General features: G+C 37.6%; 2 protein-coding genes across 2 annotated transcripts in view; one reads left to right on the top strand and one right to left on the bottom strand.

Annotated features, from left to right (window-relative positions):
- The first annotated feature begins 7662 nt into the window (after positions 1 to 7662).
- On the top strand, positions 7663 to 9321 carry nkx6.2 (NK6 homeobox 2). Its single transcript, XM_055162851.1, has 3 exons — positions 7663 to 8087; positions 8623 to 8809; positions 9073 to 9321. The coding sequence occupies exons 1-3, from the start codon at positions 7663 to 7665 to the stop codon at positions 9319 to 9321; spliced, it is 861 nt and encodes a 286-aa protein (XP_055018826.1).
- A 3751-nt stretch (positions 9322 to 13072) lies between these two features.
- The window catches only part of LOC110166333 (inositol polyphosphate-5-phosphatase A), a 485134-nt gene continuing 482316 nt past the window's right edge, over positions 13073 to 15890 (bottom strand). The window contains exon 16 of the mRNA XM_055162594.1: positions 13073 to 14390. The gene's annotated coding sequence lies outside the window, so the exon portion shown is untranslated. The remainder of the gene's footprint in view (positions 14391 to 15890) is intronic.

Genomic DNA, 15890 nt, shown 5'->3' on the forward strand with positions numbered 1-15890 from the left:
GTCCCAATGATGTTTGCACCGTTTCAGTCCAGAAATGGCTGATTTACGTCGTTCCTGTTCTGCTTTGTGTTTTGTTGCTCGTGTGCACGCCTTCGCTGTTTCCTTCTCGCCAAAACCAGCTGATATACCGAACACGTAACTGCAACATCCCGTGACGCTCTGAGGAAGACCGTTAATGAGCAGTCGAAACTGTCAGGTACGAAAACAAACTGTTGGTCTGAAAAAAGAGCCTAATAACATAAATTGCGAATCATGAGTTTAATCTGCCTTTTGATAGAAATACCAACTAAATCTCTCGCTAACTCACTCTCTAACTTCTCCTTCCTGCTGTTGTCCCATATAAATCTAAATAATTAGTCAAGAAATCCCCATTTTAGTCAACAAATTATTCAACTAAATGACTAAAGGACCACAGTCTCGTCTAACATTAAGATACAACTTTCTGTACTACACGCAATCCCCATCTGTGTACATTAATCTTTCTGAACAAAAGCTCATATATTTTCTACAGCTGCTGGTTTCTCTGTAAAAACCTCCCACAGTTATATAGTTGGCGGTGACAGTGGCTCCAGGTATAGATGGATTCAGACAGAGCCAGAGCCAAACAGTCATCCATCCACAGAGCGACGTGTCTCACATGCTTCCACTCACTGTCACTGTATACATTACAGCTGCAGCACGCTCACTCCACTGTAACAGGCCCGGGCAGCACACAACCATTTTACACCATTAGCTCCGGAGTGGGCTCAATACGGGGAAAGGGGGACCACTGCAAGGTCACTAAACGAAGGAAAGGAGGCAAATGAGGATTTAATGAATTACACCTTTACCTGTGTCACCGGTGTAAATTAGGCGTCAAGTCTTGAAATAGATAAATAATGAATGAGGCCACAGAAGACGATATTTTTTTCCGAACTGTAATCTCAAGGACGACATTAAAACAGAAATGTGTCTCTGTGTTCGGAATCAAGATAAGGAACTTGTTAAATCATGATTTTAAAAGTTGCACTAGTGTTTCTAAATTCGAGAAAATGTACAATGATGGACGATGAGACTGAGGAAAATGTTTAAAGTTAATGAAAGCACAAGTGAGATATTGTAACACACAAATGGCTCATTGATTGGTGACGTGGTTTGTTTTTTGGGGTTTTGGTTTTTTTTATCTGTGAAAGGAAAAGGGTTTATAAGATTTTTCTTCTTCCTGTTCCTTTTGTTCATGCTGCAAAGACAAGGCAAATAATGGTAGAAATACAGTATGTATTTATGTGAAATATCAGATTTTTTGTCATTTTTGTTCTTTAGATTGATGCCAACAAAATAATAGCATGAGCAATAAATAACCCTTATGTAACGGATAATACTCCCTACAACTGTACAACAACTTACCCTTATGTGACAGATAATACTCCCTACAACTGTAAAACAACTCATCTTTATGTAACGGATAATACTCCCTACAACTGTACAACAACTCACCCTTATGTAAAAGATGATACTCCCTACAACTGTACAATTCACCCTTATGTAACAGATAATACTCCCTACAACTGTACAACAACTCATCTTTATGTAACGGATAATACTCCCTACAACTGTACAACAACTCACCCTTATGTAACAAATAGCTATGTCCTGTTCATCATTATATCACTGTTGCACGGTCTTCCTACAACCCTTGTATAAAGATGTGATTTTACATTTTCTTACTTATTTTTACATTTTATTTTGACATTTTACATTTACATTTATATAATTATGTCTTATTTGACACATGTTATTACTCTTTGTTGTTATATTATATTGTGATGTGTGAGCTACTGTGTCCAAATAATTTCCCTTGTGGATCAATAAAGTTTGTTTCAATAAAGTCTAAGTCTATACATTTGTATCTTATAAAAATAGAGAGCTCAAGATTGTGTTGTCACTCACTTGTCACTGAATTTGAAGATGTTACCTCTAAACCAAGTATTCATTCAAAAGTATTGTGATAAATATTTTAAGTAGAAGTGACCCTGTAATTTAACGGTTGTTCCACAGCTTTTTCTTTTTGGACGTTTTGCTCTGCTGCTTCAAACACGGCGGATTTTAACAGCTGCTTTTAGACATTTGATCCCGAGCTCTATATTTCAACGTTTATACTAAGCAATAAATCGTAAATAAAGTAGGATATAAAAAGTGAGTGAGCTTATATTTTGTGAGAATCTCCACTAGGGGTCGATTTTTGGAGCTCTAAAATCTTTACTTTTTGGTCCAACATAAATTTCACCAGCAAAAAATGTCCATGGATATTTGAAAACGAACTCATCTGGTGCGTTCATCGTAGTGTGTGTAGTGTGTACAGTGCGGTGAGTGAAAAAAGTCAATGCCGTTCACCTTTGCAAAGTCAAAGTTATATCCGAGGTGCCCTAAAAACAAGAACACAAGACTGCCTCGACTGCACTTTAGAAGGTTATTTACAGGTCACTTCTGCACACCATATATCACAATCCCAAAGGAGCCGTGGAGCCAATCTTCACAACTGTTCCTCCCTAATGCAATGTTCTGCCAAAAACAATATTTTTCTAAGTTATAGTCAATCAGAGCTGAGCTGATTTTCATTTCACTCAAGCCCGCGGTTATTGCTCCCAGCTCTGAGCGTTAATGCACTTTCTGATCTCCACGGGCTCACATAACGGCGGTGCTAGACTGGTTTAGTAGCACGCTTTTGTTTTCTATTAAACGGGTTCAAATCGTTTGGATGTTCTTTTGGGACCTTTGGGTGAGATTACATGGCAAATTACTGAGGGTGAGCTGGAAAGACGTTTGGGGAGCAACATAAAAGAGATATTATGTGACACCGTGAACTTTCTAAAAAAAAATAATAACAGCACAATATTTCCTGTACGTGCTTAACTATTCAAAACATAAACCTGATGTAAATGGAAAAAAAGTGTACCTGCTTTCAGAAGGACTGGACGTTTCATCTTGACACACTGCTCCATCTAGTGGTACAACGGTTTATCACAATATTCATCTGGAGAAAAAGAATTAAATACAGAATCAAATGTTTGTTATTGTTTCTTATATCTAGGATTTGGCCAATTTCATAGTTTAACCAAGAAGTATTTATCAACAAATTAAACCAGCAGTCAAAAGCTTTAGAACATGAAATTTTTTCCAGTTTTTTATTGTTTACTCTTGACCAAAATGTATTGTAAACTTTTGATTCATGAAAGTGTCCACCTTTGGCAAATACAACAGTTGAACACACTTGTGGCTCGTTCTTTTAACAACAGAAATCAAATATTCTTCAGAAAGTTCTTCCCAAGTCTGTGGCAGAAGTTTCCATAAATGTGTGGCACTTGTAGATTGTTTGGCTTTCACTCTTCTGTCCAGTTCATCCCAAAACCAGCTCGATGGGGTTTAAAAAGTCTGGAGACTGTGCTGGACACTCCATGTTTTCAAGCTTTACCATCTTTTTTTTTTTTTCCTGAGGTAGTTTTGGCAGAGCTTGGACTTGGGTTTTGTTATCTTTTATCTTTTTCTTTGTTCATTTCTTACCTTTGTACCATTTCCAGCTCTTCATTGGACTTGCACGACTTGAGCTGCAATACATAACTGGAAAAATTAGGGCATTCTAAAATTTTTTACCAGTAGTGAATGTGATTTGACATACTGGTAGTGATATTTCATTCAAAACTAATTAATTAAATGAAAAGTGAACATCTGGGATACTTAAAAACATTTGGGTACATAAAAACAAACTCTAACTACAGGTTACAGCAGCACTACCCATTTTTAGAAATTAACAGACAATGGCAAAACCCTCTTTGTGCAGCAGAGGGCGCTCCTGACTAAGTCATCTTCAACCCAGTGGCTCTTGCTTACATAATAAAGACTTTACGGTTTAACAGGTTATCAACATGAAGAGTTATTTGAATTGTACTGTACATGACACGCCTAAATAAACAATGTTATGTATGATGTCTTTGATAGTCTTGATGTTGTTAACTGTTGACTGTATGTTTAATGAATCCAGCGCCTAATAGACTGAACAGATGGGCTCCTACAGGCCTCTTTTTGTCTCCACATCTGTGACTCTGCTGTCACTGCTGCTCAGGTCACACTCAGATAAGATTATCTACGCTCTTTATTAACCACTATCTCCTCCAAAACGGCATTATTAACCACGGCCGGGCCCAGGCTGAATAACTCAATCTGAAAGGATGTGTATACAGCGTTATCGACGAAGATCCGAGGCCAAATCAAAACTGTAGCATGGTTTATTATCTAAAATATCAGATTTAAATAATATAAAAAGGGTGTGTACTGTGTAAAATATTATGAATCAGGCCTTATTTACCTTATTTTTAATATATTCTAACATATTAATTGTCCTCTGTAGATAAATCCAAGGCTATTTCATAGATTGCTTCACTAATATTTCTGTTTATATATTTTTTGTTATTCAGATGATCAACAGGTTAAAGTTGTAGAAGCAAATTCCGAACATAAAACTACAGCTTTACTTGACATACAGTGAACTGCATTTCATTTGGTCAAACTATATTTCTGTTTAAATGGCAAACTTTTCCCTTTTAGTTTCACTTTCCCGGCAGCTTCATTTGCAATTCATAAGCGTAATGTTGTTCCCGTTTGTTTTTCCCAAGCAATTTGCCCAAAGTGACCACAAAATTATTATCACATCAGCCATTTGCTAAGAAAGTTCCCTTTTCAATCCCTCTGTATTAATTTAATCAGGCCTGGCTTTATTCTCTGTATCAATTCTGAATTAATTCTGCAGGCATAACCTCCGCCCACTCACATCTCATATCTCAGTCCTAAAAACACATTAAATCGCATTAGTTTAATACTTTCTCCAATAAAAACAAATGAAAAACGACACCTCCCTTTCATTTAATGAGCGCCACGTCTATTTCTTTAACAAATCTGAGTTTAAGGGTTTAAACTTTAAATTACCCAAGAATTTAAGAGATAAAAATTTAGCCCGTTCATTATGTGACACTGTTATTAGGTTATTAACAGTGAGGACACTTTTGGCGGCGGGCCTGGTGCAATATGCCTCTATCTCACTCAACACTCACTGCAATGGGATGGACACATTTCTGTAAATTAAAAAGGGTGCCCTAGGCTTTCCAAGGAAAATGTAAGACTTTAACTATCCCCCGTCTTATGGTCACTTCATGCACCTTTCAAGTGTGTCAAGATGCGATTTTGCCTGGATTTACCTTTAGATGGCGTACATCCTGTAGTAGAGTATGCACCAAACAACAAAAATCATGATTCATTTTTACATTTTTGTCAACTTACCTTTGTTTTAAATGAACTAAACGCTTCTATTCATGCTTCCACAAACATCTCTAGAAAAATAAAAGTCGTGGTTAGAGTAAAAATAAGCTTCAGTGTATAATTTAGAACGTAAAACAATAAAATTCACATCATATTTACATTTTAAAGTGCAACAGTAATAGTGGAACGTTGTCAAAACATCCCAAAAATATTAAATAAGCGTAACTTGTCGTTGTGTCCTTGGGCAAAGCATTTTCTTGTGAGTGTGTGACTGGAGGATTGGCAGCCTCGCTTCTGTCAGTCTACCCCAGGGCAGCTGTGGCAACAAAAGTAAATCATCAGAACCAGAATTACAAGATCATGGAGTGAATTAATAATGCATTGCTAAAACTATTTGAGCATTTTTGAAAGAATATTATTATATATTATGCTTATTAAAAGTAAAGTGTACTGTTTTATTTATACCATGTACTTGTTGCAGTATAAAATTGGCCTATCCACATTTGCTTCAATTCAAACTTACAGGATAATTCCAAAATAAAATATATCTCTGTTTTATGGCCCTACAGAGCAAGTTGCTACGTTACTGTGAATTATTATTATTATTTACTGATTTACTTAGATCAGATCACGTTGCATTTAAGCTGAAATTTGGTCCACTTTGTTGAAAACGCATCTGATTATTTCCACAACACCTCCGTCAACTCTTTCCGCAATATTATCCACAGATGCGGTTATAAATTGAAAGTGAAGAGCATTTGCGGAATTAAACCATGCGCTGCCCGTGCGTAAGAAATACAGTCAAAATAGTGAATCATCATCTCGCCTTTGTACACCCCACGCTCCTCCCGCGCGCCGCAAATGGCCACGACTAGGTGCATTTACTGAAGCCGTTCAAATGCTAACGCGCCGGGCCATATTTCACTCTTACAACCGTCCCCACATCTCCATAAAATATTACTGCACTCACGGTGATGACTGGGCCCGGGCTGAGCGCTCGTCTGCCGCACACTTTCAGCCTAATAACGCCGCAGTTTGTCTCAAAAAACACACATTATCACGCCCGCGTAAAACTAAACACAGCCCCGTTACGCACGCGAGGTTTTTAATAGCTGTCATCTCCAAAGGCCTCCAGCTTATTTAATCTAGGCCTATTTATTAGCGTGCTACTAAACATAATGAGAATACGTGCTTTTATAAGACACTAAAATATTATTTAGTCTATAAGAAATGCTAGTTTATTCTGAAGTTGTCTCGTGGAGTAAATATTTGGCTACACGCGTAAAGGCCTGGTTTGGTTTAGTTATTAATTTCCACTTAATTCTGACTAAAATGGCTTTCTCTTTTCAAAAACACTATAGAATTCGTTTCCATTTTAATGCACTCTTGTCCCGGGCAGCTGCAGCTCATAATGTAAACGCATATTCTTTGTGAAGCTCCGAAACAATGATTTCCACGGTGTGAGACGCATCATTAACAGCAGCGCCGTGGATCTTAATAGAGTGAGAAGCAGCTGAGGCGTTCACGGCCCCTCGGACACTCAATGTTGACACTGGACAAGATGATTAGGCAGACATTGATGAATCACCATTGGTTATTTGTTTGTTTTGTGTGAAGCTGAAACTGGCAGATACATTTTATAATTTTATTTGAGTTCAGACGAAGGTTAGTTTGGTTTTATTTTTATTAATTTATTTTTTGTTTTGCGTTATGAAGCCATTCCCACGTTTAATATGGTTAAACATCTCAAATTAAAGCCATCTTTGCCTAAAACATGCAGAACTATAAAGATTATATGTCCTAAATGTGTTTGTGAGTGCGCTGGTGCAGAATGTCTCCACAATCAGAACATTTCTCACAAGGGGCTAAAGTTGAAGCTAGTATTTCCGACAACCAGTCAACTCACCATGTATTTCCACAGTCTGAAGTGTGAAGAAGTGAAGGCTCTGTCTCCTCCAATGAGCGGCCGCCCTCGCTCAGCCTTATCCAATGGGAATAGCGCGCACGCAGGTGGCTGTGCTGTTATCAGCGGGTCCCGCTTCACTCCAGCCATAGACCGAGTCAATTTATCGAAAGGCGAGCGGCCCTTTAATGGTTCCCATCAAAACCACTAAAAACATCATCAGAGAGCGGAGGATTCCTGTGGCATACTCCGGGCGCTCTCCCAGCTGACACTCGACCAAAACAAACCGCAGCGGGACTCAGGACGGAACAGCGCCGCGCTTCCCCAGAGACAAGTCATCTGAAACTTTCTCCGTGTTTCAGGATACTTTGGAGCGGGCGACACCATCGGCCTGTCCACATTTATTACACTTTACTTTATTTTCCTGGTCGTTTCTTCTCCCACGGAGCTCGTCCGGTTCATGATCACAAATGTTAGCGGTGGGGCAGATGGACGCTAACCGGCAGAGTGCGTTCGTCTTGGGCAGCACCCCGCTGGCGGCGTTGCACAACATGACCGAGATGAAGACGTCTCTGTTCCCGTACACGCTGCAGCAGAGCCCGGCGGGCTTCAAGGCGCCCCCGCTCTCCAACATCAGCTCCCAGATCGCCGGAGGCACCCCGCACGGCATCAGTGACATCCTGGGCCGACCCATCACCACCGCGGGCCAGCTGCTCTCGGGCTTTCCCCGGATAAACGGCCTGGCCACCACCGCTGCCGCTGCAGCCGCCGGGATGTACTTCAGCCCCGCCGTGTCTCGGTATCCCAAACCGCTGGCGGAGCTCCCGGGCAGGGCTCCCATCTTCTGGCCCGGAGTGATGCAGGGATCACCCTGGAGAGATCCAAGAGTCCCCCTGTCCCAGTAAGTACTGCACTACTATTATTATACTCTTATTATTTCACTGACAAACAGGCTCAGGTGTAGACGAGTTACACAGGATTTATAAAGTTATTTTATTTTAACTGGAGCCAGTCAGACTGACCGAGCAAATATTAACACTGATTAAAATTTTAAATATTAAATAATGTGGTTAGGGTTTATAATATCAATTAGCCAATTTTAACACACGGTAACAAGGCACATTCAGAACATCATTTTAATAATTTCACAATTCAATAAATATTCACTAATTATTTTCCCCCAATTCGGCGAAAATATAGCCTTTTAATTTGCTACTTTTGTATAATTAAATATCTTAAAATTATCTAGATTTTACATGATAAGAGAAAAGTAAGAGGTGAAAAAATACGCAGTCCGAGTGTGCGTAAACACAAGTGTCTGTGCGCAGCTGAACACTGAACTTGCACAAGTCATCGGCTCTGCGTTTTTTCCACACATAAAATGATCTCAGATGAAGGAGGTTTGTGCAGTGTTCAGTTTTAAAACACAGGCTCTGCTCCACAGCTCAGGCGAACCTCATGTTGGATAAGGACGGGAAGAAGAAACACTCCAGACCCACGTTCTCGGGCCAGCAGATCTTCGCTCTGGAGAAAACCTTCGAACAGACCAAGTACCTGGCAGGACCCGAGCGAGCCCGGCTGGCCTACAGCCTGGGCATGACCGAGAGCCAAGTCAAGGTATTTACAATACATTTATTACCACTATAGACATTTATTAGCCTATTGTTAGCCTTTTACGTTTCGACTCTCCGAGGTAAATGTGAGGGTGAAGTTGGACTTAGTGGGTATTTTAGCTCACAAATGAGGCCAGGCTAGAGACCATGGAGTCAATGATTTGGGCAATCTGTGACTATTTAAATTACGCATGAATTATTGGATTGTTAGAGATGATCCGTGTGAACCTGTTGCTGATGTTCACGTGTTTGTGGCTCGGTTTTCAGGTTTGGTTCCAGAACAGAAGGACCAAATGGCGAAAGAGGCACGCGGCGGAAATGGCCACGGCCAAAAAGAAGCACGACTCAGAGACGGAGAAGATGAAGGAAAGCTCGGACAACGAGGAGGACGACGAATACAACAAACCTCTGGACCCGAACTCAGACGACGAGAAAATCACGAGACTTTTGAAAAAGCACAAGGCCACGAACCTGGCGCTGCTGAGCCCGTGCAGTAACAGCTCGGACACTTTGTGATGGACACCGCTCTAAAGAGACTTTTATCGCACTCTCCCACGGCCCTTTGCACCTGCTCCGAACAGGCTCCGGACATGAAGAGACGCCGCTTATTTGGAGCGAGAAAAGCGTAAAAAAATATTATTTTACAGAAGAAAAGTTGTGAAGAAAGCGGAGATACGCGCGCTCTGTTCTACGGGAGCCGAGTGTCATAAAAAGGACAAATACCGTTGCTATGGCGACGAACTTTCACAAACTTTAGTTTTTACGCCTTTAAATAAGTTTTAACACAACCTGTAAATGTAAACTAAACTTTAAATGTCTACACACAGCGGACCAGTGTTGGAATAACTAAAACTCAGTCGTAAAGAGTTTTTAAATTTCAAATTAATATGTAGGCCATTCGATGCTAATTTGCTAAACCACTTTACGACAGCACTGTGCAATGTAGACGCCAGTTTGCGGCCAACGTTGTTTTTGACGTATTTTTATTTAATTTTTTTTATTTTGTATAAAGTTTAATATTTAATTTTTTTTTTATTGGGCCCATTTCAGTAGCACTGTAAACATTTAAAAATACATTTACGGCTTACAATTATGAACATTTTATTTTCTGAAATTAACTCGCTATTACACATTTTTAATTGGCTACAAAAATAACTAATTTAATATTTTTGTTTTTGTTTTGTATTTTGTCATTTTCTAAGACTTTTTACATCAGGTTTAAAATGACATTTATTTGAAATCACATTTTCTGAGGCCACTGATCGCTTTTAATTTTTCCAACGCTGGTCCTGGTGCAGAAGCGTGTTCGTGTGCAGGTGTAAAGGGCCTGTGATGCTTTTAAAGCTCAGATTAACCAGGGTACCACTGTCCTACAGCGCCGCGAGCAGAGAGGGGCAGGCTAAAGAGGAGCTGAGTGGACACGACTGAATGCTTCGTGCTGTAGCCTAAAGATGAACTTGTATGTGAGATTGTATATATTTTTTACTGTAAGTTATATGTTGTGAAGCAGTGGACATGCGCTTATCCCCTGTCGTCTCACGCCCCGCTCTTCTTTGTTCAGCAGACTCATGTACAGGCAAACATAGTGTAAATATTCAGAGGAAATCCACGGCTTGTTTTCACCAGCAGCAGACAGACGTTTTGTGGTTTCATTAGTTTGAGCCCATCTTCTCCGAGCGGCACCACTGCTTCTGTTGGACTAAAGAGAGTATTATTGCTTCCGGAAAGTTACAGGAAGAAAAAGAAAACACTTTGTATTATGAATAAATTATTTAACAAGCATTTTTATGTTTGACTATGTTGTGATTTCAAATATACGGCTGTAATTTAATTTTTAAAAGCTCAAATATTTTGAAATGCTTTATGAAAACAGAGTGCAGTATTGAAATTATTGATGCAAGTTACAACGTTTTTTTTTATTTTCTGATAAGATCCAATGTCTTTCAGGATACAACACTTTGGATTTTTGACACTAAATATTTAATTCTTTATCTTACAGCTATTTAAATTGTTTGAAGTTTATTTTACAGATTTTGTGAGCTTGACTAAATCACAAAATAATGCGGGATTTGAAATTACTTGCATATTCCTCATACATTGGCGTCATTTGCTAATCTCTTATAGAGCAATTTATTATATTAATGGAAGAAAAAGAGCTGGCTCATTTGCAGCTGCAGTTCAAAACGTCAAATGAAAATGCATTTCATAAATCTAGGTTAAAATATATGGTACTCATACACAGAATTTTAAGAACTTATGAAGTATTTATTAATTTGTGAGTTTCAGAAGTGTGTTTTAACAGAACTACTTACTGAAAATGGACACAGAGATCCATTATGAAGCTGTTGTTTGTATTGGCCTGCTGCTGGTCATAGTGTTCTGTCTGTGGCCTCTTGGTTCTTGGTTCAATGGAGGAAATGAGGTTTGATTTTTTAAAGAGTTTTATAAATGCGGTCTGTTAATGAAGGACAGCGCCTCCTACGTGTAATCATGACACTGCAGCTCTGTAACAGGTTGAATCAACAGCTGATCTCGAATTTTATACCAGAATGACGATAGTTAGAGTCAGATTTGGTCATTTTTTAAAACAGAATCAAATACACCAATGTGTACACTGTAAAAAACTAAATCTAGCCAAGTTAAGATGACCTGAATTAAGAAAGTTGAGTAAATTTCACTTGACAAGTAAAATGATCTGCCAGTGGAACAAGATTTTTTTTACTTAAAATATGAAAATCCATCTTGCTACACTTAAAATACACTTAAAAAACAACAACTTTTTTCACTTAAAATAAGAAACAAAATCGAATGTTGCTTGAATTAAGAAAAATACACTTACTCCATTGCTAGATCATTTTACTTGTCAAGTTGAATCGACTCAAAGTAAAATGTTCTTTATTTAAGTCAGTTTAACTTTAGTTTTTTTTCCCCCAGTGTACTGTGGTCCAAAGCAAGAAGAAATGTTCTGATCATGGCTTTTTGGCAAAATTGTGACAAAATGTAATCTAAATATTGTGTACATCGGCCAACTGAGCGTGCTATGCAATTTTTTTATTAGTAGTAGTTTATTTGGTCATTTTGCAGCACTACAAAACAAAACAAAACATAGACGCACGACCAAAAGCGTTTAGGCAGAAGTAAAAAGTATTTCTAATGCCAAACCCTATTAATTAAACCTGCATTTTTTAATTTACTGAATAGAAACATGACCTAAATAGATAACTTATCAAATAAAACAAGAAGTCATAGTTGGATACTCAAATAAAGTTAAATGTTCTTAATTTAAGTCATTTTAGCTTACACAGATATTGTTTTTTTCCAGTGTACTGTGGTCTAAAGCAAGAAAAAATGTTCTGATGATGGCTTTTGGGCAAAATTATGACGAAATGTAATCTAAAAATTGTGTACATAGGCCATTTTTTTTATTAATAGTAGTTTATTCGGTCATTTCGCAGCATTACAAACCAAAACAGAAACTACAGTCTCATAGATCATGACCAAAAGGGTTTAGGTGGAAGTAAAAAGTATTTCTAATGCCAAATCCTATTAATTAAAGCTGCATTTTTTTATTTACTGGATAGATAACTTATCAAATAAAACAAGAAGTCATAGTTGGATACTCAAATAAAGTAAAATATTCTTAATTTAAGTCATTTTATCTTGCACAGATATTGTTTTTTTTCCAGTGTACTGTGATCCACAGCAAGAAAAAAATGTTCTGATGAAGGTTTTTTGATTTGTGACAAAATGTAATCTAAAAATTGTGTACAATGGCCATCTGAGCGAGCTATGCCAGTTTTTTGTTTTTTGTTTTCATTAGTAGTAGTTTATTTGGTCATTTTACTTCTGTCTAAACCCTTTCGGTCATGTGTCTATGTTTTGTTTTGTTTTGTAATGTTGCAAAAAGTACTTATAACGCCAAACCCTATTAATTAAACATGCATTTCTTAATTTACTGAATAGAAACATGACCTAAATAGATAACTTATCAAATAAAACAAGGAAGTCAGAGTTGGATCGGGCAGAATACTGTACGACGTTTAAGAAATTCTTGAAAAAAGTTGCGGCTAAACTACAAAAACTCTGCATTTCCCTTTCCGAATTGCTACTCAGTAAAATTAAAATAGCTTTTGTGGCACACTGGTTATGTAATAAACCAAATTTTAGATCAGAATCAAAACTCAGAACTCTGAAAAACTCACAAATGCATAGAAAGTAATTGAAATAGTGTGTATGGTGCATAAAAAAAGACAAGCAGATGTTTTAGCTCTAATGTTTTTATTGCTTGAGAACTGCATCACCTATGAAGAGGCCAGTCCAGAGATGGGGCTATAGCAGAAGGAAATCTCTATCAGCTGATTTTATTTAAACATGGAGTGAATGAAACAACTGCAGCTTCAAGATCCTACAATGTACACTCAAAATGACCAGCAGCAACAAAACCGTGAACCAAAAATCACACAAGACAACGTAAAAATGCAGGCACGGTGATGTCGAGACAGCAAAATCAACCATAGAAATCAGTATGTAGTGTACGGTACAGCTTAACCCTGTAATGCTCTTATCTGTAGGCTACAATTATACAAATAAAAGCCTTATTCCCAATGTGTTTTAGAGTCTAAAAGTCAATACCATTTACCAGCATAAAACACACGTCATTCTGTGTGGATACTTGGCACCAAAATGGAGTAACAAATAAGACAAAAATAAAACAGTTTTTAACCCAAGCCTATCTAAAAATATCACATTCAAAGATCCATATATAGGTAAATAAGTTAAGAGTAAGAATAATGTGAGTGCTATCATAAACATATCTTATTTATATACTTGCATGGTCTATGGCACTGCTTAAAACATTCAGTTAAACAAAGAAAATATTGTGTTTCTTTCCATCTGCGAGCATTTTAAACATTTTGGTAAAGATTTATAAATTATTTCTTTAAAAAGTACAGTATAAATCGAAAAGACGTGTCAGGCATGGCAGTGAGTTGGGCACACGGCAACTCAAATCGAAGACACCGAACAGCAAAAAATTAAGTATATATTTTTTAACTTGAAAGAGGACCTTAAGATCGGTCGTAAAACGGCACTAAAACCAGCAACAAGTTTATGCTATACTGTCAAATGTACAGAAACCTAACAATATAGATATACAACTCTTTTTTTGCATTGCACACGGTATTTTTTTCTTACATATTATATGGAAAGTAGCTCTATACACAAACTAAAAATGGCGTCTTGGTGTCTAAAAGTAGTCGCACTGATTTCGTTTAGAGTTTTGGCAAAGAAGAGGCTATACGGCATAGAACAAAGTCACTCATTGGCCAGTCCTAAGTTGTTGTTTTTTTTCTATTTTTGTGTGTGAATTTGTCTCCAGGGAATGGGGTCGGCATGTAGCGGTGAGGTCAGCCATGTTGTTGTGTCCGAGTTGAGGGAGTGTTTAACGGGGGGGGGGGGGGATTCAGCCATTCAGAAGAGGAGCAGAGGTGGAGTTCTTCGGGGGTTGATGAAGTTGTGTTGTTTTATAGTTGATTTTCACATAGGCGCTTCACGGAAAATCTGCTCCCCCCTTTGGCAACACTTTCCTGCGGGAGGAAATGCCAGAACAGTCCTTAAAAAACAATATTCCGTTTGCAGGTTGTGGAAGTATTTCTGCCGGAAGGTACAAGTGTGTTATAAGGAAATAAAAAGAGCTTTTATTTCCTGTTGGTTAATCATGTGACCACCATTTCAAATGTTTAAAGAGACGGTTCGGTTTTGTAAAGTGGCTGTTTTATTTTACTTTCTACTGATAAATACTAGAAATGTAACAATAATCGAAATATTGTGATATCGTATCATCAAAGTTCTCTCAATAATATCGTGGACCATCACAATATATCGAATTACAAATCTCTTTGCTGAAATTAAGAGTTCTGGTGCAACAATAGCTAAAAAAAAAAGACAGTAATACCAATTAACTTATATTATCTCAACAGAAATACGCTAAAGCATGTTTTTAAATGAAATAAATTGAATTCAAAAACATGTTTCATTATTGTAAAATTATCCAAATCTCTCAATACGATATTTGCACAATATGCATTTCAGGGTATGTTTATTGCGATATTTTGTATAGGCGAACAAAACTGTGAATATGATGCTTTTCTATCATAATCCAAGTAATTAAGATCTACAAGTGCTTAATAACAGTTACTCCATCATGTAGATTGGACTAAAACAGAGCAAAGGATCATGGTCTATGTAGTTCTGTCTTTTTTTTTGAGTTGATGCTGCACTATAACTATGAATTTACACAAAGAAACTTGTAATTCGATGTATTGTGATGTTCCACGATATTATTGTGAAATTTTGTGATGATATGATCCCTAGTATTAATTAAAAGTAGTTACTAGGCCTGAATCATTTTTAAACAGCTATTTCTTTATTTGAATTAAGAATTTGTTCAAGCTTTATTAAGACTAATTAAGGTGTAGTTATCTTATTGATGCTATAGGACTCTAGTGCCTCCGCTCAATTTCATTTCTCTACAGCGACTAGGTCAGGAATCCAAATACACTAGACGGTTTGCAAAAACCCCAGAAGTGTGAGTTCGAGCACCAACCAATCAGCGAAGAGCCATACATTCTGTGTTGGCAACGATTCCTGATATCGAGGATTTAAAGCTGGAACAAAGAGAATGTTTGGTGAATTTTATCAAGGAGAAAGACGATATTGTCCTTCTTCCTACGGGATTTGGGAAAAGCTTAATGTAGGAGTTAGTCCTGTTAGCGGCGCTTTACATATGTCACGACCAAATAGCAGAGATTGGTTAAATTAAAAAAGTACTTATCTACCGTCAAGTGAACGAATCCTAACAGACGGTTTCTACAAAGTGAAACCGGCTGATGAATCAGGCTCTATAGGAGTTAGGTTACGAGTACAAAATGTAAGATGAAGTAAATATATAGTAATAAAAAAGAAAAAAACTGGTTTGAATTCTACTTTTAAAATGCCCAACAAGTATTTTTTTAATTGTTAAATTATTGAAACAACTAAAGGCAGGGGTGTCAAACTCAAATTCACAGAGGGCCAAAATTAAAAAC

Source organism: Boleophthalmus pectinirostris, unplaced genomic scaffold (assembly GCF_026225935.1).
Source record: "Boleophthalmus pectinirostris isolate CB_2022bp ecotype Guang Dong unplaced genomic scaffold, ASM2622593v1 HiC_scaffold_5, whole genome shotgun sequence".
Taxonomy (NCBI): Eukaryota; Metazoa; Chordata; class Actinopteri; order Gobiiformes; family Gobiidae; genus Boleophthalmus; species Boleophthalmus pectinirostris.